The sequence below is a fragment of the Coregonus lavaretus genome (genome assembly GCF_964263955.1).
Source record: "Coregonus lavaretus genome assembly, chromosome: 26".
In the NCBI taxonomy this organism is placed as follows: Eukaryota; Metazoa; Chordata; class Actinopteri; order Salmoniformes; family Salmonidae; genus Coregonus; species Coregonus lavaretus.
Genome location: NC_140013.1, coordinates 7,058,411 through 7,085,134, shown reverse-complemented (window position 1 = coordinate 7,085,134; position 26,724 = coordinate 7,058,411). Strand labels below are relative to the sequence as shown.

Sequence of the window (26,724 nt, the reverse complement as noted above, 5' to 3'; positions counted from 1 at the left end):
TGTGCTTCCAACTTTGTGTCAACAGTTTGGGGAAGGCCCTTTACTGTATCAGCATGACAAGGCATGACGAGGTCCGTACAGAAATGGTTTGTCGAGATCGGTGTGGAAGAACTTGACTGGCCTGCATAGAGCCCTGACCTCAACCCCATCGAACACCTTTGGGTAGAATTGGAATGCCGACTGCGAGCCAGGACTAATCGCCCAACATTAGTGCCCAATCTCACTAATGCTCCTGTGGCTGAATGGAAGCAAGTCCCTGCAGCAATGTTCCAACATCTAGTGGAAAGCCTTCCCAGAAGAGCTGTTATAGCAGCAAAAGGGGAACAACGCCATATTAATGCCCATGATTTTGGAATTAGATGTTCAACGAACAGGTGTCCACATACTTATGGTCATGTAGTGTATATTAGTGTTTTATTTTTCATAAATACTATCATTTCTTTAAGAGTATTCTTCCATTTTGACAGTGTTTAGTGTAGATCATTGGAAAAAAAGACAAATCCATTTTAATTCCAATTCGTAACACAATGAAATGTGGAAAAAGTCAAGGGGTGTGAATACTTTCTGAAGGCACTGTACATAAACTAACGAAAATGCTATTGTGTTCAATGAAATACATTTTATTTCATATTCTGTTACCTAGGAGCTTAATAAACACAACCAAATGATTATTTTTGCAATAGCATATATTAAATGTATTTTTTAGACTGTTTGAATGTTGACGTCCAAAATCAATGTCAATGGCTTGAAGCGGTCCCTCAAGGCCTTTCTAGTGTTAATTTACGTGTTGTAGGCCTATTGATTAGAATCAGCAAGCTAAGGCTCGGCAGCAGCACTTGCGGTAACTTGTGCACTCCATGACGGCTTCTTGAAGGCTGGCCAATACCTACAGTAGCGTTGTAATAGCATAGCAGCCCCAGAGACTGACTGTACAGGTTCTCTCATATCTTTTGTTCACTCCTCGCCTGGCCACCACCTCACCACTGAGGTGAATTCTGTCGTTGTTTATAACATGTAGCCCAATCAGGGACCGTCTGCTGATGAATGTTAGCTTGAGCTCACAAAATATGGTTCAATGGCTCAAATACCTGCGTTTTGTGGCATACATTTAAATAAGCCTAACTCTGAATAACAAAGAAAAGGAATGAATAAGAAAGTATCAAACTCCTTGAACATTGATTGTCATAATTTTTTTTTAGACAACTTATCTTTCAGAACAGCGCCGACGAACCCAAGGTATTTTTTTTAAATTGCCTTTGTGCAGCCAGGTGCTTTACAAACAGGTTATTAATGTTGGCTATAGGTAATCCTAGTGATAATACGTTTGGGTTGTGCCTGCTGCCTGCACATTTTTTATCTTTAAGGAGGGGTAAAATTGTGTATTTGGCACAGTTTGGCTTGTCCTCAGAGCTCAGACAGACAGCATCTCCCTTTCAAACTGTATGTTGGTTTTAGAAGTCTTGTTTAATAAATATGTAGGTAGACTTAGCCTACCATTTAACATAATGCAAGAGGAGGCCTACAATGTAGATTGTAGACAGCGGAGAGTGCCAAAAGCTGCGTAAAATGTCAGAAAACAGTTATCTCGCTCACCTCTCCAATGTTGGATGATCACGGGCATTTTTGCAGCAGACACTCCATTGTCTGGCTTGTTTTAAAAGCTTCATTTCCCATTTTGTCCAAATCGCATTTTATTTGAATGTGACTTATTGGTCTAAGCATATCTTTCATGATCAACTTTCAAATGAATGTAGGAGGCCAGTAACATAGTTATATCTCAGAAAGTTATGTTTGTGAATAGCTTAAATAAAAACATGGTATGGTAATAATGAGACAGAGAACCAACAATTGCAAGATAGAAAAATAGAATGGGAAGTTTAAACAAACCTTTTAAGTTTCTGGCCTCCACCTGACCAATGTTTTAGGAAAATAAATTGTGTGCTGCTGGAAAATCCTTGCAAACCAAACAGCCAATAATATAGGCCTACACTAGACTACTATCAATAAAATGTGAAGTAAAAGTTACTTGTACAAGTTAAACAGATATGTATATTATTGTGGAAGTGTTTTAATCATAGCCTTGAATTGCACAACGGGCATTACATAAGTTCCCACAGCAGCGTTTCAATCAGCGGGGATAAAAAATGTCACCTATAAAAAGAATATCACATATTTGGATAGGCTACAAATTACAAAATAAATAAAGTAAAGAAAAATAAGAATGAAATTAACTAAATTGCAGTGTAAATAAGACTACAGAATAGTCTAGCCTACATTTATTTTGAATAAGACACATCTGTGAATACAGGCTTTGAAAATTTAACAAAAAGTGCAATGAAGAACCCTTTGGACTATTTTAATTTTCATTATATTAACCTACCTAAAGGTTTCTGGCAAGGAACACAAGCATGTTCACCTTTTCTGGCTTTAATAGACTGCGGAGTGGGGTAACAATATCGCCTGCTGTAGGCCTACTGAAAACACGTTCATACGGAACGCTTTTTGCACAGATGTAGAGGTATTTGAGGGTGACATTGGCCAAGAGCGGAAAGCGACCCTCATTCCCTCGCTACCATGCCCAGTGGGTCATCATCTCCTCCGATTCCATTTCAGAGTAGCTAGGTAGGATGTGAGCTCTGCGCTGGACCGCTGTTGCGCACTGTGACTGCTTAGCTCTTCGAAGAAGACTGCCCAGTGATGGCTTCTATGGTGAACGTGCGCACTCGATCTCAGTTGAAATTGGCCGAAATCGGAAAGGGTCTCGTATCACACTGTAGGCCTACAACGTTTGGTTCAAAGTTATCGTTACCACATATTACCATATGATTGGTTTATATTTATTTAATTATTTGCACATAAGAAAATACAGATTTCCACATTAGTCTAATGATTAGACTTTAATCAGTGGGTTGTGCATGACACAGGCCGCATTACAGATTGTGTACTGCATTGCTAGGCAACGCAAGGACTTAATAGATGATACAATTGTATATCAACAATGTTTGGACAGGTCGATGGGATAATGTGTCATTCCAGACATCACCCAACCCTATTGTGCTGCTTAAAGGTGAATTAATGCTCTGCTGTTGCAGTAAAACCCACAGATTACTGGGGGAGGGAGAAGTCCAGACTTTATGGCCACTGTAGCTTGTATTGCACCTCTTTTCCTGCTTCTATTTACCTTGAGCTGGATCTGGCCAGGGAGCTATATGGTACACACTGTGCCCCTGGCTTCTCAACAGAACACTCTCCCACTCCTACTCCAATTCCTTACTTGCTGAGGCCTAGCTCTCCACTGTACTGAGAATAGGTAACAAAGTGATCATGATTATTCAGAATATCGTGTGTGTGCATGCTCTGAGAACCAGGGGAGATTCTCCAGCTCTGGGCTATGGGAATGTGCTACCTTCCTGCGCCTCACGTCTCTCTTTCCCCCTCCGGAAAGAATTTACACTCACCCCTGCTCTACAACAACCCTGTAAGCAAGGTCTAATGCTTTTCCCAAGGACATGTTGTACACATAAGCATATACACACACACACACACACACACACACACAGAGCGTTGACAGGAGCTGACGTGTACCTCAGTGTGAGCCTCAGTTCTCAGGGCTGTTGCCACAGGCAGCGCTGAACCGAAAGGGTTAGTGTGCAGGGTGTAATTGGGGTTAACAATTGAACACTAAAAAACATGTAGCACTAATAATAGATTTGTTTTGAAGGGAGATACTTGATCTCTGTTTGTTAGTTTGAGGAGATCTCATAAGAGGCGGGCGACGATTGAGACTGTTTTATTGAGTTGGTGCCTGCCCTGGATGCCAGCCAGGTGGTTCTAATACAATCCAGCCCCTCCTGGATCAACAGGTCTGTGTACACACACACACACCCGAGGTAGACAAGGCAAGCACACGCACGTAGCCTACACTCTTTCTTTCTCGCTCTGTCTCACACACACACAAACACACACTCACACGTTCACTCACCCTATCTTCAGATACATTTTGTTTTGACTGCTTTTTAAAGCCGTGTCCCTGTGTTGTCTGCTCTGCCATATCCACATCAGTCCTGTTATAGCCCAGCCTCAGCCTTTTGCTCAGTGTGTGACTGAGCGGAAGGTGTGTTGCATAAGCAGTGCAGCTCTGTCTTTGTGCTTCCAAGGCCCTTTAGTGCAGCCTGCCAGGGTGTTCTTACAGTCTGTGTCTGAAGGCAGGCAGAGCGGAGCCTCATGATACTGATCCCTGGTCTGTCTGGCCTAGTTGCAGGTAGTTAGAATTGGCTCGGGAAAAAGAGGACTGTCGGTTAAAGGTGTTTTGATTACATGCATTAGAGGGAAAGCGTAACACCTGCACTATTAGGTGTCGAGAAACATATACACACACACACACACACACACACACTTTCCCCAATGTCTGTTTCTATCTCTGTAACACAGTGTTGTTGTCCAGTGGTGCTCCCTGGTCATGAGTTATTTGGGCTGTGATTGGAGCAGATCACACAGCAGTGTGTGTGTGTTGGGGAACACTGAATATGTGTCTCTACCGCAGACAGACAAAGCCACAGTGTGTGACTCCCGCTAGCAGATCACTTACACACACCCTCTCACACTCGCACTGCCAACTGTACAGGCTCACATCTGTTAGACACACACCGGCCTACACCCTGTGTATATGGACATGCACACAGACTAACATGTTCGCACACATCCATGTTCTCTGTCTCTTAAACACACACACACGTAGACACAGTAAGCATAACTGTGCGATATATCCCCTGGCGACTCATTGCTATTATTAGTCTCTTGACCATGAAGGGGTTAGAATGACTGATAAAGCCTCAGGTTTCCTAGAAGCCACTAGGACACAGTGTAATCTGCGTGTTGTGGATTCATTTCAATGGGCTTGATGGGTTACGATCCCACACTACGAAAATGCCACTGCAGCGCCTGAATGTCTACGTTTGAACCATACTGTAGGGAGTCAAACCGCACGGCGTCCCTGTGCACTGCATTTCTATCTTCAGCACAATCTTTAGCCTGGTCCCAGATCTGTTTGTGCTTTTGCATGATCCATTGTCATTGGGCGAGCTGAACATGACTATTCCATTAGGAGTTGGCAGGAGAGCAGAAGCAGACTGGCACCCAGGCTAGGATGACTGGCCTGTCACTCGGGAGTCAGATGAAGGGTGGGGAAAAGAGGAGAGAGGGAGGAAGGGTAGAGGGGACAATTTGTCTCACCTTAGCATAGGTAGCCAAACTGCTGATCTCGGCACAAAATATCAGACCTTTATTCATTGTGCGCGCACACACACTCACAGCATATGCATACACTTGAGACACACACACACACACCTGTCCTTTTGTCTGCATTTCTCTCATTAGTCTCTCTGAGCTGAAACAACGGGGCTGAAGCTGCACCCGAGTCATCTGCCCAGTTAGCCCTGAGAGAGGGTCTGGGGTGGCAGTGGCTCTCACACACACGTGCTGGACTCTTTCGAAAGCTGCAGGACAGAGGCACCTTGGGGGGTCTCCATGTTGTACCGCTCTCTCCACTGAGAAGCCAGATGCAGTCTGAACACTCACCCCAGCCATTTATAGAGAGTGGATCTGGTTGGCTTCGTTCCTGTCCATTTGCTAAGCAGATTGCAAATCCTGTGTACTTACTGTGTCTCAAAATACCACATGCTCTCCTTCTGTATGACTCACTGTGCCACCAAGGAAGATGTTTTTAATGTGTGAAATCACTGAATGTTTTCGCCAGTTGCAAATGTTTTATATAGAGGTGAGAACGTAGCTAGGTAATGTGAGAATGTAATGTCAACATGTTGTCAGTCGTACTGTGCTATAATGTCTGTGACGCAAACTGATGTCATCAACAGGCCACTTTTTTAGTATTGTCGTGTGTGTGTGTGTAGTCATGTGTCTCACCTTGTGGCTCCAACTCTTGTTTTCCAGCCCAGAATGTGACGGTGGATGAGATTCTCTCTGCCTACAGACAGGCCTGCGTGAAACTCAACTGTAAACCCATCCCCAAAGTGCTCAAACAGATGCAGGTAAACCTGAATGAAATACACACACACACACACACATATAGCGATAGATATATAGAGAGGGAATTTTTTTAAATTGCCCCATATCTAAGGAAGAAACACACAGGTTAGCCCGAACAAAGTGTAGGCTTTAAATAGTTTATGTGGATCCTCAATAACACACACACACACACACACACACACTCATTCTCCATGCCACTACTTCAGTAGTCTAATAACAGCACTGAAACACTAGATTTAATCCAGGCTTTATTAGCTTTGGAGTCCTGTTGTGGAGCTGGATTAGGCCTACATCTGGACTTTAAATCCCCAACACCATCACCACCTCATCAAAATCTGGTACTAGTGAAACCCTCTCACCCCTGGCACCCAATCAAACACCACCTGACCTCAAACCACCCTGCTGGGGCAGCTCACTCACACCCACCATGGGGATTGTCATGTTGCTAGCTGGGCTTTGCTGACAGCAGCAGGGGGATTTATGTGCTGTGTCTGTCTTGTTTGTTGATGTCTGTTGTTTTCCGTTCGCTCGGTCATGTGCTCTTATCCCTAAGAATAAGTAGCTCCTGAGATCTGATAGGGAATGCCTCTACTCTGATGCCTCGCGTGTGTGTGTGTGTGTGTGTGTGTGTGTGTGTGTGTGTGTGTGTGTGTGTGTGTGTGTGTATGTGCCCACTCATGAACGTGTTAACGCATAAGTGGGCATTGTTTGTTTTCATTCAGTTGAAAGCCTGTTATGCAGAGACTTTTCTTTGTCTTGGCAACAGAACTGGAATGAATGGAGAAACCTGTGAAAGGCCTATTTCACCTTAAGTGTCTGGGCTGAATAAGGGGAATGTATAACAGATTATGACACGGACCGTGGCTGTTTGTACTTGGCTTATCGCTGTCATACAATCACAGATGGAATGGAATGACGAATGGTAATGAAGAGTGAAACGGAGGCCCAGCCATAAGTAGCAGAAGAGATGGGGAGTGTGTGAGCCTTCTACTGTAAGTTGCCACGGTTTCCTGCCCAGCGACCGCACACTCCAGCATGTCTCCTTCTGCTGTGCCGTGTCATTGGAAAGTTTGAGTATTTACGGAAGTGCTTACTCCTCAAGACCAACCCCAGAACTCTGGCCACCCATCCACTCACCCTTAGCACACAGGCATTCTCAAACACACACCCTTGCACAGTACAAACAAACATACACACACTTAAGCTAAAGCGGCCTTCTGGAAACATTCTGTTGATGGTCAATAGCCTTCTGTTGATGGTCAATACACACCCTGTTGCTTGCATACAGAAGTATGGGCTAATGTTTTAATACCCACAGTAGCTTCCTAAAGTCTCATGAGCAGGTTTGTCTTTCTCTGTTGTGTGTCTTGTCTTAGCAAGACAACGGGCTTCAGGGTGTGTGCGTGTGTGTAGGACGGCGGTATAAATCTGCAGTGGGTGAGGATGAGCTCATAGGGAAGAGTCACAGAGTGTGAGTGACGGAAGGGCTGGCAACAGGATGGGGAGTGCATGTACACATCATCACTGTCGGATGTTTGCAGTTTGCACTGCCACATGCCACTGCCCCCACACACCACACACACACACACGTACTCTACAAACACACATTTTTGGTGAAATAATTGCCTCCCTCTTTCCTTCTCTCTCAACCCATTGTACTGTCGCCTGGCTATTCATCCTCCTGCACCTCTCTCTCTTCCTCGCAAAAAAAACCTTGCTCAATCCGCCTCCTCTCTCTCTCTCTCTTTTGCTCTCTCTTGCTTGTGTGTGGGTTTGTGTGTGTGACGGAGGCTCAGGAAATCTCCCGTCACCCCACTCAGGCGGTGTTTAGTCATTGGGGAGAGAGAGGGGGTAACATCACGCACACTTGTGGAAAGACTCATCACTGCGCTAAGCTGGCCTTAAATAAAGCCTGGGTAACTTTCCGCTGTGGGGGTTAACAGCCAGTGAATACACCGTCGTCAGTGTGTTGGCTGCTGGTCTGCTCTGATCCATGGCCCGGTTTTTCTGCTTAGTCATCCTTGAAAAAAACGGCTGTATAAACATACCCGTCAAACAAAATGGCTGCCCAGAAAGAGGCGTTTTAGTGTTTTTTCCCCTTCCCTGTAAATGCACTCTTTATTTAGTGTACTGCGCACGTGGTGTCCGGCCAGGGGCCTACAAGTTACCTACATTAAGTGTGTGTGTGTGTGTGTGTTTAAGGGGCTCTAGCCTATTCGGCGGCTGTGTGTGGAATACCTGAGCCTCAGTATCCCCAGTCAGAGCCCCGGGGCTTAGAAGCTTGGCAGCCCTGTGTCACATTTCTCCCTCCGCTGCTCCCCCCTCCGCACAAGGACATTCAATCTCCCTCTCTGTCACACACACAACTATAGATGTATACGCACATGTACACACACTCAAGAATACACACACTCATAAGGACACAGATTTTCACTTTGGCATACTCATGACTCATTCAAGTGTATAGGCCTACACACAGGCTCATTATTCAGGTACAGACATACCTGCAGCCACACAGTCCTATTGTATCCTATTGTGGAGGCCTGTGCACTGCCGTATCGGGTTTCCTTTCCATAGTTTTTCCCTCTCCCCTCTCAGAGACACACACATAATCACCCCAGGTAGGAGAGTGGAGGACCTACCAATCCCAGAACGCCACGGAGTCACACAGAGTGCAGGACGCACACACCGTCAGCCCCAGAAAGTTGTTCACTCAGATGAATGTATCTGTACCTGAATTGGTGACACACACACACACTATTCAGTACCTCAATGGGTCTCACGTGTCTTCACTGTGTGCTGCTCACACACACTCACCTTTGCGCTCACACTCAGTCACATTCACATGCTTCTGGCAACATAGTGTATATTGTACTAATGGCTATGTATTCTTCATGACAGGTGACTAAACCAGCTGTAGTAATAGTACAATGACTATTTAATTTGCTCCAGAAGGCTGTGTTTGTCTGGGCTGCGGTGTCTGTCGGTATCGCCTACAGACGGTCAAACCCACCTGAAGGCTGTAGGACCAGGGGGACTATTTGCTTTGGAATGTTTTCCAAAACAAACAGGGAGCAAATAGAAAGGTCATTGTTTTTCTTGACTTGGTCTGTAGTTTCTCACACTAATGGCTGTCTGGCTGGGCTATATTCAACTCAAAGTCAGATCCTAGCAGAGCTTCAGGGCCATGATCCAGTGTAGCTCAGTTGGTAGAGCATGGCGCTTGCAACACCAGGGTTGTGGGTTCGATTCCCACGGAGGGCCAGTATGAAAAAATGTATGCTAATGGCTGTCGCTCTGGATAAGAGCGTCTGCTAAATGTCTAAAATGTAAATGTAAAATGATCCGTTCTCAGCTATCTAGCACTGCTGTTACTTGGACAGACTTGGCTGTATTTTTCATCTGCATTTTTAAGTATTGACATTAACATTAGAGCGGATGGCCCTAATGTTGGTCTTGGTTGTGTAGATCACATACCCTGAAAATACACTGCGGTGTACTTTGCTTTTGATATGAGGACACGTCTGTTTATCTAATGTTATCAGCGGTGGCTATCTGATGAGCAGCCGGTGGCGGGGGAGGTGAGGTTATTGAGTGCATGTTCACTGTGCCGTGCAGCGCAGTGGGATTTGCTGGGGGGGCAATGGGGGTTGGCGGGGGGCTAGGAAAGGGTGGATTGGAATAGCCTCCTCTATTCCGGTCAACCCCCCCCCCCCCCAGTGGTGTAATATTCCTCCCTATGGGGGGAATATAATTATTTGAATGCAGCGGCATTATAACACTAACTGTGCAGAATAGAATTGGTTGCTGTGGAGTGAGAACACACACACACACACGTCACATAAACAGCCTTGTGGGGTGTGTAGAGATGTGACTGAGGGCAATACCCGCCACAGGCATCTATAACACACTGTAATCACAATGTGTACAGCTCAGGTTTCCTGGACCTGCTACATTTCAGATGGCACTATTTCCCTTGTCCTTTGATGTCTTGCATTTTATTGGCGCAAAATGGCTGCCGTGCGTCAGGCAGGTGAGTGTTACAACACACACAGACACACTGAGTGTGAACGGGAAGAATCACCCTTTACCTATATAGAGATCTGGGACATTCAACAGATAAAGACACTGGATATTATTATTGGCCCACTATCATACTATGACACTGGTCCAGATAAGAGAAGAAATGCTTTGTCTGCCGTTTTCCTGTCTGTTCAGGCAGGTCTTTGCTTGACGTTGTATTCTGCTGACGCAAGAGCGTGCACACACACACACACACACACACACACACACACACACACACACACACACACACACTTTAATCCCATTGAGCAATCGTGTCCCGCTGACCTGTTCTTTGTATCAACGGTTTAGGTCTGTGTACACAGGAGCAGTTTTTCATTTACATGGGTTCAAATTGGTCCCCTTTTTATGTGATGAAAGTCAAGTCTGTCTCTATGGTGACATTGACCTACTGTGCTGTCTCTCTTAATGATTGGGTTTGTGTGTCTGACTGAGGGTTGTTCTGTTTCACTGTGTTTCTTAGGAGCTGAAAGACCTAACTCAACGAAATGAATGCCTGGACCTTAAAGGTAAGCCTATACTAAAACACACACACACACACACACACACACACAAAGACACGCACACACAGACGCACAGGTCTTACTTTAGGCGTAACAGTGTGTGTCCCTCCAGGTGAGAAGCTGGACTATAAGACGTGTGAGTCTCTGGAGGAGGTGTTCAAGAGGGTCCAGTTTAAAGTGGTGGACCTGGAGCAGACCAACCTGGATGAAGACGTACGTTTATCCACACTCTTTACTCTCTCTGCCCTCTTCTCCCTTCCCGGTTTTCCCCTCCCCTCCTCCTATCTTCCATTTGTTACCTTCTTTCCTCTCCTCCTATTTCCCCGTCCTCTCATTCCCCCTCTCTGTTTTCCTCTCCCTCTCTCCTCTGACAGGATGTGCAGTGTTTCCCAGGGTGGTGTGATTACTCTAGAGCTCTGCGAGTGTAAACACCATTAGAGAGGGTTGGGTTGAGACACAGACAGACAGGCGGCGCTCTACTGTAGGCCAGGGGGACACAAACCGACTCTGCTGAGTCTGACCACTTCTTATTTCCTCAAACAACAGATTTGTAGGCTTGGCTCCATGAGCTACTCACTCACGTACAGTAAATGCACATGCACACACGTTTTATCCATGCTTACACAGGCTATACTATAGACCTATACGCAAGTGTACATTCATGCGTGCATGCACGCAGAGAGTACAGTGCATGCACCCATTCGCTATCCACATAAGCATGTACATGCATGCATAGATGCACCAACAGTACTTAACAAGTACGTCTTGGTATATATGCAGGCGCACCCCCACACTTGAGTAGTACACTCACTGACTGCCCTGGAAATGTCACTGAACTGACTTGGTGATCTCACTCACACTCACTCATTAAAGACCTTATTTGTAGTGGCTCTACCATGTAGTCTCCCCCCGAGGCAGGGGGTCATTATAGGGGGGGGGAGGAGAGATGGTCGGGTTGAGATGGGGACAGTGGGTGTGCTGGGCTGGCTGTGGATGACCCTACCTGGGCGACAGAGGGAAAGGGAGCGAAAGAGTGGGTGAATGAGAGAGGCAGTGGTTGTGACCGAGCCATGGACCAGCCCAGTCTCTCTGTAGTGTGTTGTGTTATTCTTTTCCAGCTGCCTCACTTCATCAGGCTCACTGTTAATGAGACTTACTGGGCTGTCCTCCATTCTTATCAGTTAGTGTTGTAGCTACACCAGCCAGCCAGGGTCCTCCATCAGGACTTATTTGTTTCTTTACTTTTGGACGGTCCTCGTCATGGTTCTGGTCAGATAGAATCTGGGGTAACATTGTCTTATCTCTACCGCGTTGTCTGCTTATTTAATCAAAGACAATGTTTTGTTTGATTTGATTTGCATGAATAATTCCACAGGCACAGTATTATTTGCATGAATAATTCCACAGTTTCTAATGGTTTCTGGAGGGTTGAGGAAAGGTTCCCTGTGCTGCCCTGGCCCCAGTCATGTGATGTTTCCTAGACTGAGGTCGACATGCAGTCTGCAGCCAGCCAGATACTTACCCACCGGACTCATGACTTGACTATTTCTGCTATTTCAGGCGAATAGGCCTATGTCTGTAGATGATCTTCTACTCACAAGACTCGCCTGCTCATGAGGATGGAGTAGTTAGGATACAAGGCCAGTGTAAAGTGTGGCCTAACGTTTGTTCCTCTCATCTGTCTCTTCTCTCTTCCTCCCAGGGTGCATCAGCTCTCTTTGACATGATTGAGTACTATGAGTCGGCAACACACCTCAACATTTCCTTCAACAAGCACATAGGCACCCGTGGCTGGCAGGCCGCAGCCCACATGATGAGGAAGGTGAGAGGTCTTGACCTCTGGGCAGGGGGTCACTGGGGTCAGAGCAAAACAGAGGATGTGATGCATGATGTTATCACCACTGTTTGATATGGATTTTCTAAATGTTTAAAGTTTTATTAGTCGTATGTACAGGATACACATGGTATATGCCATCCAACGAAATGTTTACTTGCAGGTTCCTTCTCGACAATGCAACAACAATAAGAAATAATACTATATAAGAATACGAACATAAAGTAAATGGCTCAGTCGAATAGAATAAACATTTTAGCATACAGTGCCTTCGGAAAGTATTCAGACCCCTTTACTTTTTCCACATTCTGTTAGGTTACAGCTTTATTCTAAAATGGATTCAATAGTTTTTTTCCCCTCATCAATCTACACACAATACCCCATAATGACAAAGCAAAAACAGATTTTTAGAATGTTTTACTAATTTATTAAAAATAAAAAAACTGAAATATTACATTTACATAAGTATTGAGACCCTTTAATCAGTACTTTGTTGAAGCACCTTTGGCAGCGATTACAGGCTCGAGTCTTCTTGGGTATGACGCTACAAGCTTGGTACATCTGTATTTGGGGAGTTTCTCCCATTCTTCTCTGCAGATCCTCTCAAGCTCTGTCAGGTTGGATGGGGGAGTGTTGCTGCACTGCTATTTTCAGGTCTCTCCAGAGATGTTCGATCGGGTTCAAGTCCGGGCTCTGGCTGGGCCACTCAAGGTCATTCAGAGACTTGTCCTGAAGCCACTCCTGCGTTGTCTTGGCTGTGTGCTTAGGGTCGTTGTCCTGTTGGAAGGTGAACGTTCACCCCAGTCTGAGGTCCTGAGAGCTCTGGAGCAGGTTTTCATCAAGGATCTCTCTGTACTTTGCTCAGTTCATCTTTGCCTCGATCCTGACTAGTCTCCCAGTCCCTGCCGCTGAAAAACATCCCCACAGCATGATTTTGCCACCACCATGCTTCACCGTAGGGATGGTGCCAGGTTTCCTCCAGACGTGAAGCTTGGCATTCAGGCCAAAGAGTTCAATCTTGGTTTTATCAGACCGGAGAGTCTTGTTTCTCATGGTCTGAGAGTCCTTTAGGTGCCTTTTGGCAAACTCCAAGAGGGCTGTCATGAGCCTTTTACTGAGGAGTGGCTTCCGTCTGGCCACTCTACCATAAAGGCCTGAGTGCTGCAGAGATGGTTGTCCTTCTGGAAGGTTCTCCCATCTCCACAGAGGAACTCTAGAGCTCTGTCAGAGTGACCATCAGGTTCTTGGTCACCTCCCTGACCAAGGCCCTTCTCCCCCGATTGCACAGTTTGGCCGGGCGGCCAGCTCTAGGAATGATCTTGGCGGTTCCAAACTTCTTCCATTTAAGAATGAGGGAGGCCACTGTGTTCTTGGGGACCTTCAATGCTGCAGACATTTTTTGGTGCCCTTCCCCAGATCTGTGACTTGACACAATCCTGTCTCGGAGCTCTAAGGACAATTCCTTGGACCTCATTGCTTGGTTTTTGCTCTGACATGCACTGTCAACTGTGGGACCTTTATATAGACAGGTCTGTGCCTTTCCAAATCATGTCCAATCAATTGAATTTACCACAGGTGGACTCCATTCAAGTTGTAGAAACATCTCAAGGATGATCAATGGAAACAGGATGCAGCTGAGCTCAATTTCGAGTCTCATAGCAAAGGGTCTAAATACCTATGTTAAGGTATTTTAAGTTTTAAAAATGTGTATATATTTGCAAACATTTCTAAAAACCTGTTATCGCTTTGTCCTTATGGGGAATTTTGTGTAGATTGCTGAGGATTTTTATTTATTTAACCCATTTTAGAATACGGCTGTAACGTAACAAAATGTGGAACAAGTAAAGGGGTCTGAATACCTGAGTGGCGCAGTGGTCTAAGGCACTGCATCGCAGTGCTAGCTGTGCCACTAGAGATCCTGATTCGAATCCAGGCTCTGTCGTAGCCGGCTGCGACCGGGAGACCCATGGGGCGGTGCACAATTGGCCCAGCATCGTCCAGGGTAGGGGTGGGAATGGCCGGCAGGGATGTAGCTCAGTTGGTAGAGCATGGCGTTTGCAACGCCAGGGTTGTGGGTTCAATTCCCACGGGGGGTATGAAAAATACAAAATAATGTATGCACTAACTGTAAGTCGCTCTGGATAAGAGCGTCTGCTAAAATGACTAAAATGTAAATGTAAAAAAAATACTTTACGAAGGCACTGTAAGTATAAAACAGGAAGGCACAATTTATAGTCCAATATTTAGACCTTTGGGGATTGGGGGGCAAGTGTTTAAATTGTGTAGTATTTAGAAATCATAATAAGCAAGTGATGGGGTTTTAAAAATGACACTGAGTAGAATCGAGCAGCATGTTTAGTGTATTTAATGCGTTTAGATCAACTGTATTTGCAACGTAGCCTATCCCCTGAGTTGATGAAACATAGTGAGTCATTAACACTAAATAGAAATAGAAATCCATCTCCACTGGGTATGTATGATGATGAGACTTGCCTGCAGTCTCCACTGAAGCACCCCCTGGGGCAGCAATCGAATGCTCAGGCATGCAGGAGGTTTTGTCATTTATATTTTTAGTGCACATACACAAATGTGCTTTTTGGCTTGTGTGTTTTGTATAGCAGATGGGGATCTGTGAAACTCCCTCCTCAGCCCCTTGCGCAGTTAAAGGCCTTTTTCAATAGCGTGACGGGTAGAGACGCTTCAGGAGGGTGCAAGGCACAGGTCCTGACTTGGAGCCTCTTTGAGCCGAATCACGGGGAAGCAGCGTGACGTCCTTTGCGTTTGCAGAGGTACTATACATGCCTTGTTGTGTGTACAGGTGTGTCTGGATATGGCTATCCATCATCGCTGCATGGGCGTAGCACGTATTTGTTAGAGAATAATGTCTCTTTCCAGTGACAGCCAAGTGGAATGCTCTTAACTGGCGCTGTGACGCGAGTCATCACTATCAGAGCTCCGATTACAGATTACGGGAAGTTCCTGGATTATGGAAGAGAGGTCAGGCCATAGTTAAACCCGGGGGGGAGGTTGTGTTCCCACTCCCAGGGATGCTGGGAGGATTATCCAATATATTTTCGAAAGACATCCTCGAGCGTGTTTGTGCACATATGGGTGTTCAGATATAATAATAATTTGGTGGGCGCTTATATTTGTCCTATTTCACAAGTGTGTATTATGTGCAAATTTGAATTGTGTTTTTTGCATATCCCAACTTCCTCTAAGACACCCTCGGAGAATGGGGTCACGACCAGCACCCCTGGAGCAATTAGGGTTAAGTGCCTTTCTCAAGGGCACATCAACATATTTTTCCACCTTGTCAGCTCGGAGATTCGAACTTGCAACCTTTCGGTTACAGGCCCAATGCGCTAACCACTAGGCTACCTGCCGCCCATATTAGCCACAGCTTACAGTACGTGTGCTGCAGATCGCAGGCCTCCCGAAGACACAAGCAAAACTGTCTGCTGTTATGGGTTAGCATGTCTACACAGAGGAGACCATGTTTTTTCTAGCTCTGATTGTAAGAAGAATGTGTCAGTGACTCATGAGGACGTCTGTATGAGATCTAGAAAATGAGGCTCCTTTCTTTGTACTCACAAATCAATAAAATAAAGTGGTTTTACGTATCTGTAAAGCACTTTGACAACTGCGGATGTAAAAAGGGCTTTATATAGTCAATTTGACTTTAAATTTGATTTGAACATTTCTGCAAATGTTTTCTGTCCTCAGACGAGCTCTCTGCAGTACCTGGATGCCCGCAACACGCCCCTGCTGGACCACTCTGCCCCGTTTGTGGCACGGGCGCTCCGCATCAGCGGCAGTCTGGCTGTGCTGCACCTGGAGAACGCTGGGCTCTCTGGACGACCACTCATGCTGCTGGGTAACAGGACGGGAAGAGGGGAAGCAGGGAGTCATCACTGTGTTAACCGAGAAGTTTTGCCTCCATTTCCTCATCCTTCACTCATTTGTCTCTCTCTCTCCCTCTCTCATCTCTCCCTCTCTCATCCCCCCCTCTCTCATCCCTCCCTCTCTCATCCCCCCCTCTCTCATCCCTCCCTCTCTCATCCCCCCTCTCTCATCCCCTCCTCTCTCATCCCTCCCTCTCTCATCCCCCCCTCTCTCATCCCCCCCTCTCTCATCCCCCCTCTCTCATCCCTCCCTCTCTCATCCCTCCCTCTCTCATCCCTCCCTCTCTCATCCCCCACTCTCTCACCCCCCACTCTCTCATCCCCCCCTCTCTCATCCCCCTCCTCTCTCATCCCTCCCTCTCTCATCCCCCCCCTCTCTCATCCCCCCCTCTCTCATCCCTCCCTCTCTCATCCCAACCTCTCTCATCTCTCCCTCTCTCCAGCCACGGCTCTGAAGATGAACATGAACCTGCGGGAGCTGTACTTGGCTGATAACAAGCTGAACGGCCTGCAGGACTCAGCACAGCTGGGAAACCTGCTCAAGTTCAACTGCAACATCCAGATACTGGATCTCCGCAACAACCACATACTGGACTCTGGTGGGGATACAGCTCGCTGCTATCATCTCACCAGCCTCTTCACTCTGTTTCTCTCCCAGTCCTCTCTAGCTCTCTCTCTTTCTCTCCCTGTCTGAACCTTTCTTTCTCACTCAATTTCTCTCTCATTCTCTCTCTCTCTGTGTTTCTCGTCTGTTTCTCTCCCTGTCTGAACCTCTCTCTCTGTTCCTCATCTGTTTCTCTCACCTTCTCTATCGCATCATGACAACCTCATACCCCAGTGTTGAGTTTTCCGTCTTGCAGTCCAAAATACTAAAATAGTTGCTCTCCGTCTCTCCTTTCCTTGTAACAAATAATCTGGACATGTTTTGAAGAACGGAAGAACAGCATTCTCTAACCACAAATGTCATTTTAATCACAAACCAACCCCCACGCTCAACCATTACCCCTAACCTTCCTCTCGATCTCTCTCTACCTCTCCCTCTGTGTGGTGTGCAGGTCTGGCCTATGTCTGTGAAGGACTGAAGGAACAGAGGAAAGGCCTGGTCACCCTGGTGCTCTGGAACAACCAGCTAACACACAACGGCATGGGCTACCTCGCAGCTGCACTGGTAAACACACACACCACAAAATGAGATGCTTCGGCTCTGCACTGATGTGCACGCATTCATGGGGTTGAGGAAACTGTGGTTTGCATGTGCTCCCTGGACTCTGCTGATGAAGCAGTCCTGTGTTTGTCTGGAGCCTGCCTCATATCTCCCTGTGGAACCATAGACATGCGTTGGCAGTTACATTGGACACCATTCTGCACATGAAGTTCATAACACGGTCGTGGAAAGTTAATTGAACTCACGCTAAAGAATCCCACCCACATGGCTAATGTGACTGACGGTCAGTCAGGTTTTACTTCCAGTGATGTCAGCAGCAGTGCAATGTAACTCTTTGGTTTGCCCTTTCCCTCCCACTGCTGTCTCCCCCAGCCTGTCTCGGCTCGTCCTATCAGGACAGAGAAGCTGGGTACAGGCCATTATCACTGATCCTGGTGCCAGGAGAACTGGGCCTAGCTTTAAAAAGCCCAGTGCAGTCAACATTCTGAGATTACGTCTGCACTGTGCCTTTAATTAGGCATGGTAGTGATGTCTATATCTAGGCCTGTCAGTCAGCGGGAGGGTGACTCATGCACATTGTGGTGCTGCTCCCAACAGGCTGTTTATCCTTGACATAGAGAAAGAGAATGTTTTGACCGTGTGGAGGACTTAGTTATCAGGCCTGAGGTGAGTGTTTTTAGGGCTGGGTGGATGATATTGTGAATATACTGTATATAACCCAACTTGCATGAAGCGTAGTCGTACCCCCAGATGGACAGGTTTGGTACGACTGATACTTCCTACCTCACCATATCAAAATACAGAAATGAGCTGCTCTTTAAGAACTGAGGAACCTAGAATGATGTCCCTTTGGGGGGGGGGGGGGGGGGGGGGGGTGGAATACTGAGGCCTTCTGGGAATGTTGGCACATAAACACGGGATTCCGGGTCTTCGGAGAGGCCTGTCTGCTAGCGTTCCCATCACGGACTGAATCCAGTGGTGCAGAACACACGCTCTGGACATTCCTCTAAAACTCATGCAAGAGATCCCATGACTGCCTCTGCTGCACTGTCATAATGGGAGATACATATATACATGTAGGCAGCATGTACAATACATTGTTTTTACTATATATATATAGTACCAGTCTCAAGTTTGGACACACCTACTCATTCAAGGGTTTTTCTTTATTTTTACTATTTTCTACATTGTATAATAATAGTTAAGACATCAGAACTATAAAATAACACACATGGAATCATGTAGTAACCAAAGTGTTAAACAAATCCAAATATATTTTATATTTGAGATTCTTCCAAGTAGGAGCTCTGTCTGAGTGACCATCGGGTTCTTGGTCACCTCCCTGCCCAAGGCCCTTCTCCCCCGATTGCTCAGTTTGGCCGGGCGGACAGCTCTAGGAAGAGTCTTGGTGGTTCCAAACTACTTCCATTTAAGAATGATGGAGGCCACTGTGTTCTTGGGGACCTTCAATGCTGGAGACATTTTTTGGTACCCTTCCCCAGATCTGTGCCTCGACACAATCCTGTCTCGGAGCTCTACTGACAATTCGACCTCATGGCTTGGTTTTTGCTCTGACATGTACTGTCAACTGTGAAACCTTATATAGACAGGTGTGTGTGCCTTTCCAAATCATGTCCAACCAATTGAATTTACCACGTGGACTCCAATCAAGTCGTAGAAACGTCTCAGGGATGATCATTGGAAACAGGATGCACCTGCGCTCAATTTCGAGTCTCATAGCAAAGGATCTGAATACGTATGTATTCAAGGTATTTCATTTTTTTTATTTTTAATACATTTGCAAACATTTATAAAAACCTGTTTTTGCTTTGTTAATATGTGGTATTGTGTGCAGATTGATGAGGGAAAAAATGTATATAATTCATTTTAGAATAAGGCTGTAACATAACAAAATGTGGAAAAAGTCAAGGGGTCTCAATAGTTTCCAAATGCACTGTATGTACGCTACATGACCAAAGGTATGTGGACACCTGCTCGTCGAACATCTCATTCCAAAATCATAGGTATTAATATGGTGTTGGTCCCCCCTTTGCTGCTATAACAGCCACAACTCTTCTGGGAAGGCTTTCCACTAGATGTTGGAACATTGATGCGGGGCCTGGCTCGCCGTCGGCATTCCAATTCTTCCCAACGGTGTTCGATGGGATTGAGGTCAGGGCTCTGTGCAGGCCAGTCAAGTTATTCTACACCAATCTCAACAAACTATTTCTGTACGGACCTCGCTTTGTGCACGGGGGCGTTGTCATGCTGAAACAGGAAAGGGCCTTCCCCAAACCGTTGCCACAAAGTTGGAAGCACAGAATCGTCTAGAATGTCATTGTATGCTGGAGCTTTAAGATTTCCCTTCACTGGAACTAGCCCGAACAATGAAAAACAGCCCCAGACCATTATTCCTCCTCCTCCAAACTTTACAGTTGGCACTATGCATTGGGGCAGGTAGCGTTCTCCTGGCATCCGCCAAACCCAGATTTGTCAGTCAGACTGCCAGATGGTGAAGCGTGATTCATTACTCCAGAAAATGCATCCAATGGCGGCAAGCTTTACACCACTCCAGCCGACGCTTGGCATTGCGCATGGTGATCTAAGGCTTGTGTGCGTCTGCTCGGCCATGGAAACCCATTTCATGAAGCTCCCGACAAACAGTTATTGTGCTGACGTTGCTTCCAGAGGCAGTTTGGAACTCGGTAGTAAGTGTTGCAACCGAGGACAGACGTTTTAACGCGCTACGTGCTTCAGCACTCGGTGTCCCGTTCTGTGATCTTGTGTGGCCGACCACTTCCCGGCTGAGCCGTTGTTGCTCCTAGACGTTTCCATTTCACAATTACAACAATTACAGTTGACCGGGGCAGCTCTAGCAGGGCAGAAATTTGACGAACTGATTTGTTAGAAAGGTGGCATCCTAGGACGGTGCCACGTTGAAAGTCACTGAGGTCTTCAGGAAGGCCATTCTACTCCCAATGTTTGTCTATGGAGATTGCATGGCTGTGTGCTCAACAACGTGTGGGGCTGAAATAGCCGAATCCACTCTTTAAGGGTTGTGTGTGTATATATAGTGTGTGTATATATACATATACATTTTCAAAGTGATGGATACAGCCATCTATTGGTAGTGTGTTGTACTTTGCATCATACGTAACAGTATATTTGCTGCCCCCTATCCCATGCTATGTGTAAAACCTGTTTCTCGCTCGCTCTCTCTCTCTCTCGCTCTCTAGCCCTGTACTCAGAGTTTGGAGACCCTAAATCTGGGCCATAACTCTGTGGGGAACGAGGGCGTCCACAAGCTGAAGGACGGTCTGATCACCAACCGCTCGGTGCTCAGGCTGGGCCTGGCGTCCACCAAGCTGTCCTGCGAGGGTGGGTGTGTCCTTATTTTGCTATTTACAGCTATTACAATCATTTTGGTTTAAAATAAAACACTCATTGTGTATGTAAATGGAGGTGTTAGTGTGTGAAAAGGCATTGAGCTGAGCCCTGTATCTCCTCCTCCCCCGTTCTGTATGTCAGGTGCCGTGGCGGTGGCAGAGTTCATCGCTGAGAGCCCCAGGCTGCTGCGTCTGGACCTGAGGGAGAATGAGATCAAGACGGGGGGCCTGATGGCCCTCTCCCTGGCCCTCAAAGTCAACACCTCCCTCCTACGCCTTGACCTGGACCGAGAGCCCAAGAAAGAGACTGTGAGAGAGGGGGAAGTGGGGAAGGGGAGGTGATGGGGAGAAGTACAGAGAGGAGGGGGGACTGTATGCAAGTTGTCCTTTGTAATAAATTGTCAAGATGAATTGTGTTGTCTAAGGAAAATAAATTGAAAAATGAATTTGTAGGGATGGGGGGGAGTAGGGTTGGAGTAGACAGGGAACATCAACGTAGAAAGCCCTGATCTCTCCTAGTTCTCATCCCTCTGTGTTGTCCGTCTGTCTCCCAGGTGAAGAGCTTCATCGATACGCAGCGTTCCCTGCTGGCTGAGATCCAGAATGGCTGCAAGCGGAACTTCATCTTAGCCAAGGAGAAGGAGGAGACCGAGCAGCAGATGCATTCGGCCTCCATGGCCGACATCGCCACCGAGGACAGAACCATAGAGGAAGAGGAGGATGGAGCTGATTCCGGCGAGCATGTTGAAAAAGATGGGCAAGACAATGAGTGTGAGGAAGGAGTGAAAGACACTGAGAGCCTAACTGACAGCCAATCGGCAGCGAGCTCTGAGGGAGTGGTGTTGCCTTTGCTGTTGGAGTCAGACTCGGACACAGACGACGATGAGGAGGAAGAGGTGGTTCTCTCTAAAGCTCCTTCAGTCTCCCCCGCCCCCAAACACACTGGCCCTTCACTCCGGGCAGCGACAACTCAGCACCCCCTCAGTGCCTCACAGACGCCCCCCACCCCCTCTGCCCCACCAGCTACGGCGGCTGTCATTTCAGGGATCACTGTCACAGAGTCCACGGGGCCCCCCGGTACACCTCCCTCGCCGGGCCGCTGTATCTCTGTGTCGAGCCCCGGGAGGGGCCACAAGATCTTCATGGTGACCAGAGTAGAAAGCCCCCCTGACCAGCAGCAGTTCCAGGTCCTGGGGAAGATTGGCTTGACCAAGCCCCAGCCCTCCAAGGACCCAGTGGTATCACTAGTGAAGGAAACCACACAACCCCCTTCACAACCCCCACAGGAGGAGGCGAGAACAGAACAGACACAACCCCAGAACACGCCCACACCACTGACACAGGAGGAGGTGACACAGAGCCTGGCAGAACACACACAACCCCAGACCACGCCCACACCACTGACACAGGAGCTGGTCCAGAGTTCAGACGAACCACAGACAATCGATCCTAAACAGATGGAGCCGAGTCCTGATGCGCCAGAGCAACCCCCTTCAGAGGAGACTGTAGTAGAGACTCCCAAAGACCCGGCTGAGACGCTAGAACTACCATCCAACCTCCTAACCCAGCCCACAGAGGAGGATGTAGAGGGCGTTCTAGACAGTTCACAACCTGTACTGGCGGAGCAGAGCCCAGTAACCGCAGCCCAACCATCACACACACCCTCCCTTCCTACAGAAGAAGTAGCAGCAGCAACACAAGCATCACCCCAACAGATAGAGGAGCTGGTAGAGACAACTACAGACCCCCAGCTAGAACAATCTGCTGTTGAGCAGCAGTCCACGCAAGCTGTGCTGGAAGGAGAGGAGGAGGTGGTGGTTGTGGAAAAGGAGGAGAGTGAGGACCCAGTAGAAGAGACACTTTGTGAACAGTCTCAAACCAACAGAGAGGAGGAAGATGAGATGCAGTCGGAAAGGCTTCCACAGCAGGAACAGAGTCCGGAACAGACTAGTGACACAGTTCATCAACCGTTAGCGCCTCAGCTAGCTACACAGACTAACACTAAGCCCCTGGGGAGACTGCTTCTAACAGCACCGCTCCCGTCACAGCCTGAAACAGTGCAGCCAGACTCTGAGCTTCTGCCCCCACAACAGGAACCGGCAGAGACACTTCCACAGGCACAGCAACAGGTGGCACCAGCGAGTCCCTCGGAGCAGGGAGCCACGGAGAGTGTAGCAGGAGCAGAACAGGAACTGTATCTGTCAGAGGAGCAGCAGCAGCAACTAGCACAACAGGCACTTCCTGTGCAGGTGGAACAGCAGCAGCAACAACAACATCCTGTTCTAGAGGAACTACAGCAGCAGCCTCTTCAACCAGAGGGTCAATCACAGACCACCCTTCCCGCCGAGCCCTCACCTGTTCCAGCCGAGACAGACACTTCCCGGGAGGTGGAGGGCCGTAGCTCCCCTCCCAAGGTAGAGGAGTCCCCAGACGAGAGCTCCACGGACGAGGGGGAGAGCGTGGGGGGAGTGGAGGAGGTGGTGGGCTCAGCCCTGCCCAACGGCCTGAAGCCAGAGTTCGCCCTTCACCTGCTGGACCCCGAGGGCCCCAAGGCTGGGCGTGGCAGCTGTGTGATGGAGAACGGTGAGGAACACCCTGTCTGTAGTGGGACAACAGGGGTGTGACCGACACATGCATACACTTTACACATAGTACACTCGCAGACACACACACACACACACACACACACACACACACACACAGTCTGACAGAAAGTGTGTGTGTATTTTCCAGTGAGTGTGACAGCAGAACTGAGCTGTGGTCAGGACCTGGAGGAGCTGTTGCTGGAGGCCAGCCTGGAGACTGGGAGAAACTCACCATAGTCATGGTACACCTACACTAACTCATCTCCTGGATCTCTTTACAATGTACAGTACACACACACTAGACACATTTGTGGCATTTTATTATTTGACATAGATCGGCCAATGTGTGCTCTAATGTTGACCGTCTCTGTTTCTTCTGCAGTGGTCCTGTAGGAGAGAGGAACACAGGACTCGTATTGTCTGTGTCTCGGTGACTCGTCTTGTTGCTCCTACCATTTTTTTGTTGTCGTTACCACGAACTCATCACCACCACCTCTCTATGAAGACGGAGGACCAGTTGTCATCTAAGTAATACACCTAGATTTTTTTTTTTAAGACACAAAAAAAAATAAAAAATTGAGCTTCATCACAGCATATAAGGAATTCACTACAACTTCAACCGAAACACACACGCACTATATTGTAAAGAAAGTTAAAAAGAAGAATGGAAGAAAATCTCATTAACCTTTTGCCTATCACTACATTCCGTCAATCAGGAAACCACACTGCAGGGAGTTGGGGGGAGGGAGATGAGAAAGAGGTAGAGAGAAAACGAGAGGGAAGGAGGGGGTTTATCACTGCGCTAACCAAAGACATAGGACACACTGCTCACCCCCTGCTCCACCCCGACATGTGTTCCTGAGGGTGCACACAGACACAAAACCTGCTGGAGGAATGAGTGTGCACAGCTGTGTGTGTGACAGTGTGGGGCCCAGACAAGAGGACCCACTGGCTTTTAGTGTGTCATTCTCTGACAATGACAGTTGGGCACAGAGGGTTTTATAACCAAGGAAGGCGTCACAGGGAAAGGCATTTGTTTTGTGTGTGTTTGTGTGTTACAGTTTTATCTGTCCCCCCACCTCGTAAGGGATCTCTGCCAAAGTGACCGCTTTCTTTTCTGTTCCTTCCTCTCTGTTCACTTTGGGCCCCTCAGGAATCGTCCCCTCCAGTGTCTCTCCAGTAACATTCTGGAACACCCAAACCATCTGTCATCTGCCAAAAGCACACTGTCTGTCACAAATTATTTTGGGTTTCCTTTAAGAATCAGATAGCGGAGTTACTCTAATCTAAAGCTTTCTGGAAACCTCTGTAAATGTTGGATAACAAAATGTCTGCCTTGACGGAGTAATGCAGTTCATTACGGAGAAAGTCTACCCTTTTTTTCTATTTTTTTTCTCAACTGGACAGTTATCACAGACATTCTTTTCCAGATGGATTTTTGGTTTGTCTGACCAGAGTGATTAAATGTAGTGTGACACTCAATAGGAGAATAAAGAAAAAAGCAGTTCTGACTGTCTCTTACTCTCTTTCAAGTCCTCCCTCTTTCTTTGTCTTTTGCTGGTACAACTCTGTGCCATCTTATTTCCCAACTCAACACAGGATAAATGTTGCCTTCGACTCTGCTAGGTTTAATTTCATCTCTTGTTTTGCTGCTTGGAGAAATCAGTTGTTTGTATTTATTTTATAGTTATGAGCCTTTTGTTCCTGTGATTTATTTTCTCCCCTTCTCTCCATCTTTTTATTAGTTATTTTTCATGGGGTTTGCTTTTAAAGATTTCCCCTTTTTGGTGTATATTTCAGATTCAAATTAGAGCAATTATTACGTTGAACGTTTTTTTTTGGGGGGGGAGGGGGGGGGGAATATGGGTTAAATGAGACTATGCTGGGTGGAGGGATCAACAGATATGGCAAGAGGGAGGGGGGAGAGTGCAGTTACGAAATAAACAAAAAAGGACGTTTTCCTAAGGAGGAGCAGCGTGAGTGATGGTTCACATCACCCTGATAACACACTGACTGAGAGACTGTCCCTGTGTTGAGACTTCATCTCAAACACTACTAGGCAAAGCTATGGCCACCTGGGGGCGCTGGGGCTATTGGTGTTTTCCTTTCTACATATATATATTACCCAACAGCAGCTACTGCTAAAGACTCTTGTAGGCCAGGAGGACATTGATATGAACACAAAGAGGTGGGTGAAAGTTTGAGTGAACACAGGGGTCCCTCTGTCTTATACCATCTGGGGACATACGTGAGCCTGAATGCCCAACACTGAACCTATGGGCCTGGTACCAAGGGCCCTATTCAACTGGAATCTAGAAGATTCCAGGTTAAGGCAAAAAGGTGCTTTCTTACAGTGCAAGAAGAATACAGGTTTGTCTCAGCCGCGGGATCCTCTGTATATAGGTTTTGTTTGAATAGAGCCCCTTGTCTCAATCACTGTTCTGTCTCCGCTGGTCAACCAGGTTGTTTTTCAGCTCAAATCATCATTGCTGTGCTGTCCCCACTATTTGTAATGCTTTAATTTTTTTGTCATTTTTAATTATTAGTTAAATTAATCGAAATGTGCTGGTAATCACAAAGATATGTATGGCAAATGTTTGGTTCCTCTCTCTCTCAAATAAATGCATGTAATGACTAAATGAAGTGACTGGGAGTGTTTCACTGAAAATACTCTCTTTGGGAACTGCATTGATTTATTGGATATTCTGCATGGAAATGATTGGGAATTTTCAGAAAATATTTAATTTGACGGACCATCATATTTAGGACAAAGTACTGTAGGTCTGAAAGTCTGTTCTGCACTGCTATTCCGCTGGTTAGTATCATCCCATCACCAAGCAAATTAAATGCTGCTAGTGTTTCCATAATGTTTCTCTACGGTTCTTTTTGTTGTTGTTGTATGTTTAAGTGAATTCGCCAATGGCTATATTCTATGTATTCAAATGCAGAGAAGAGGAATTTATTGGTCAAGATGGCATGGACCTAAAACTGCTTTCTATAAGAGGAAGGAAATGGTATGGCTTCAACTGACAATGTCACAGCACAGCAGTTTTATAGAGACTCAAGTTAAGATGTCTTTGTAGGAGGCCTTTGGTAGTGTTTCATAGGCCTGCTCCAAGAGGGTTCTAACCTACATTTACCAAATTCTGGAGCTTTGAGACATTAGAACCAGACTAGAGAGAAAAGGAATGCAGGGATGGATAGAGTGAGAGACAAAA

The 26,724-nt window shown here is 46.8% G+C and overlaps 1 protein-coding gene across 4 annotated transcripts in view; it reads left to right on the top strand.

Annotated features, from left to right (window-relative positions):
* LOC311102085 (protein phosphatase 1 regulatory subunit 37-like) overlaps positions 1-25,998 on the top strand; it is a 50,424-nt gene extending 24,426 nt beyond the window's left edge. For 2 of the 4 annotated variants that reach the window (XM_084143303.1, XM_084143305.1), the window contains exons 2-13: positions 5,950-6,047; positions 10,592-10,637; positions 10,744-10,844; positions 12,334-12,453; positions 16,192-16,342; positions 16,814-16,969; positions 17,426-17,538; positions 20,772-20,913; positions 21,064-21,230; positions 21,476-23,504; positions 23,655-23,748; positions 23,889-25,998. In XM_084143303.1, coding sequence (XP_083999429.1) covers positions 5,950-6,047; positions 10,592-10,637; positions 10,744-10,844; positions 12,334-12,453; positions 16,192-16,342; positions 16,814-16,969; positions 17,426-17,538; positions 20,772-20,913; positions 21,064-21,230; positions 21,476-23,504; positions 23,655-23,743 — 3,212 coding nt within the window. In that variant the 3' untranslated portion in view covers positions 23,744-23,748; positions 23,889-25,998. Of the gene's footprint in view, positions 1-5,949; positions 6,048-9,954; positions 10,079-10,591; positions 10,638-10,743; positions 10,845-12,333; positions 12,454-16,191; positions 16,343-16,813; positions 16,970-17,425; positions 17,539-20,771; positions 20,914-21,063; positions 21,231-21,475; positions 23,505-23,654; positions 23,789-23,888 lie in introns of those variants that run through there. The other 2 variants (XM_084143304.1, XM_084143306.1) reach the window with 2 other exon arrangements.
* The last annotated feature ends 726 nt before the right edge of the window (positions 25,999-26,724 follow it).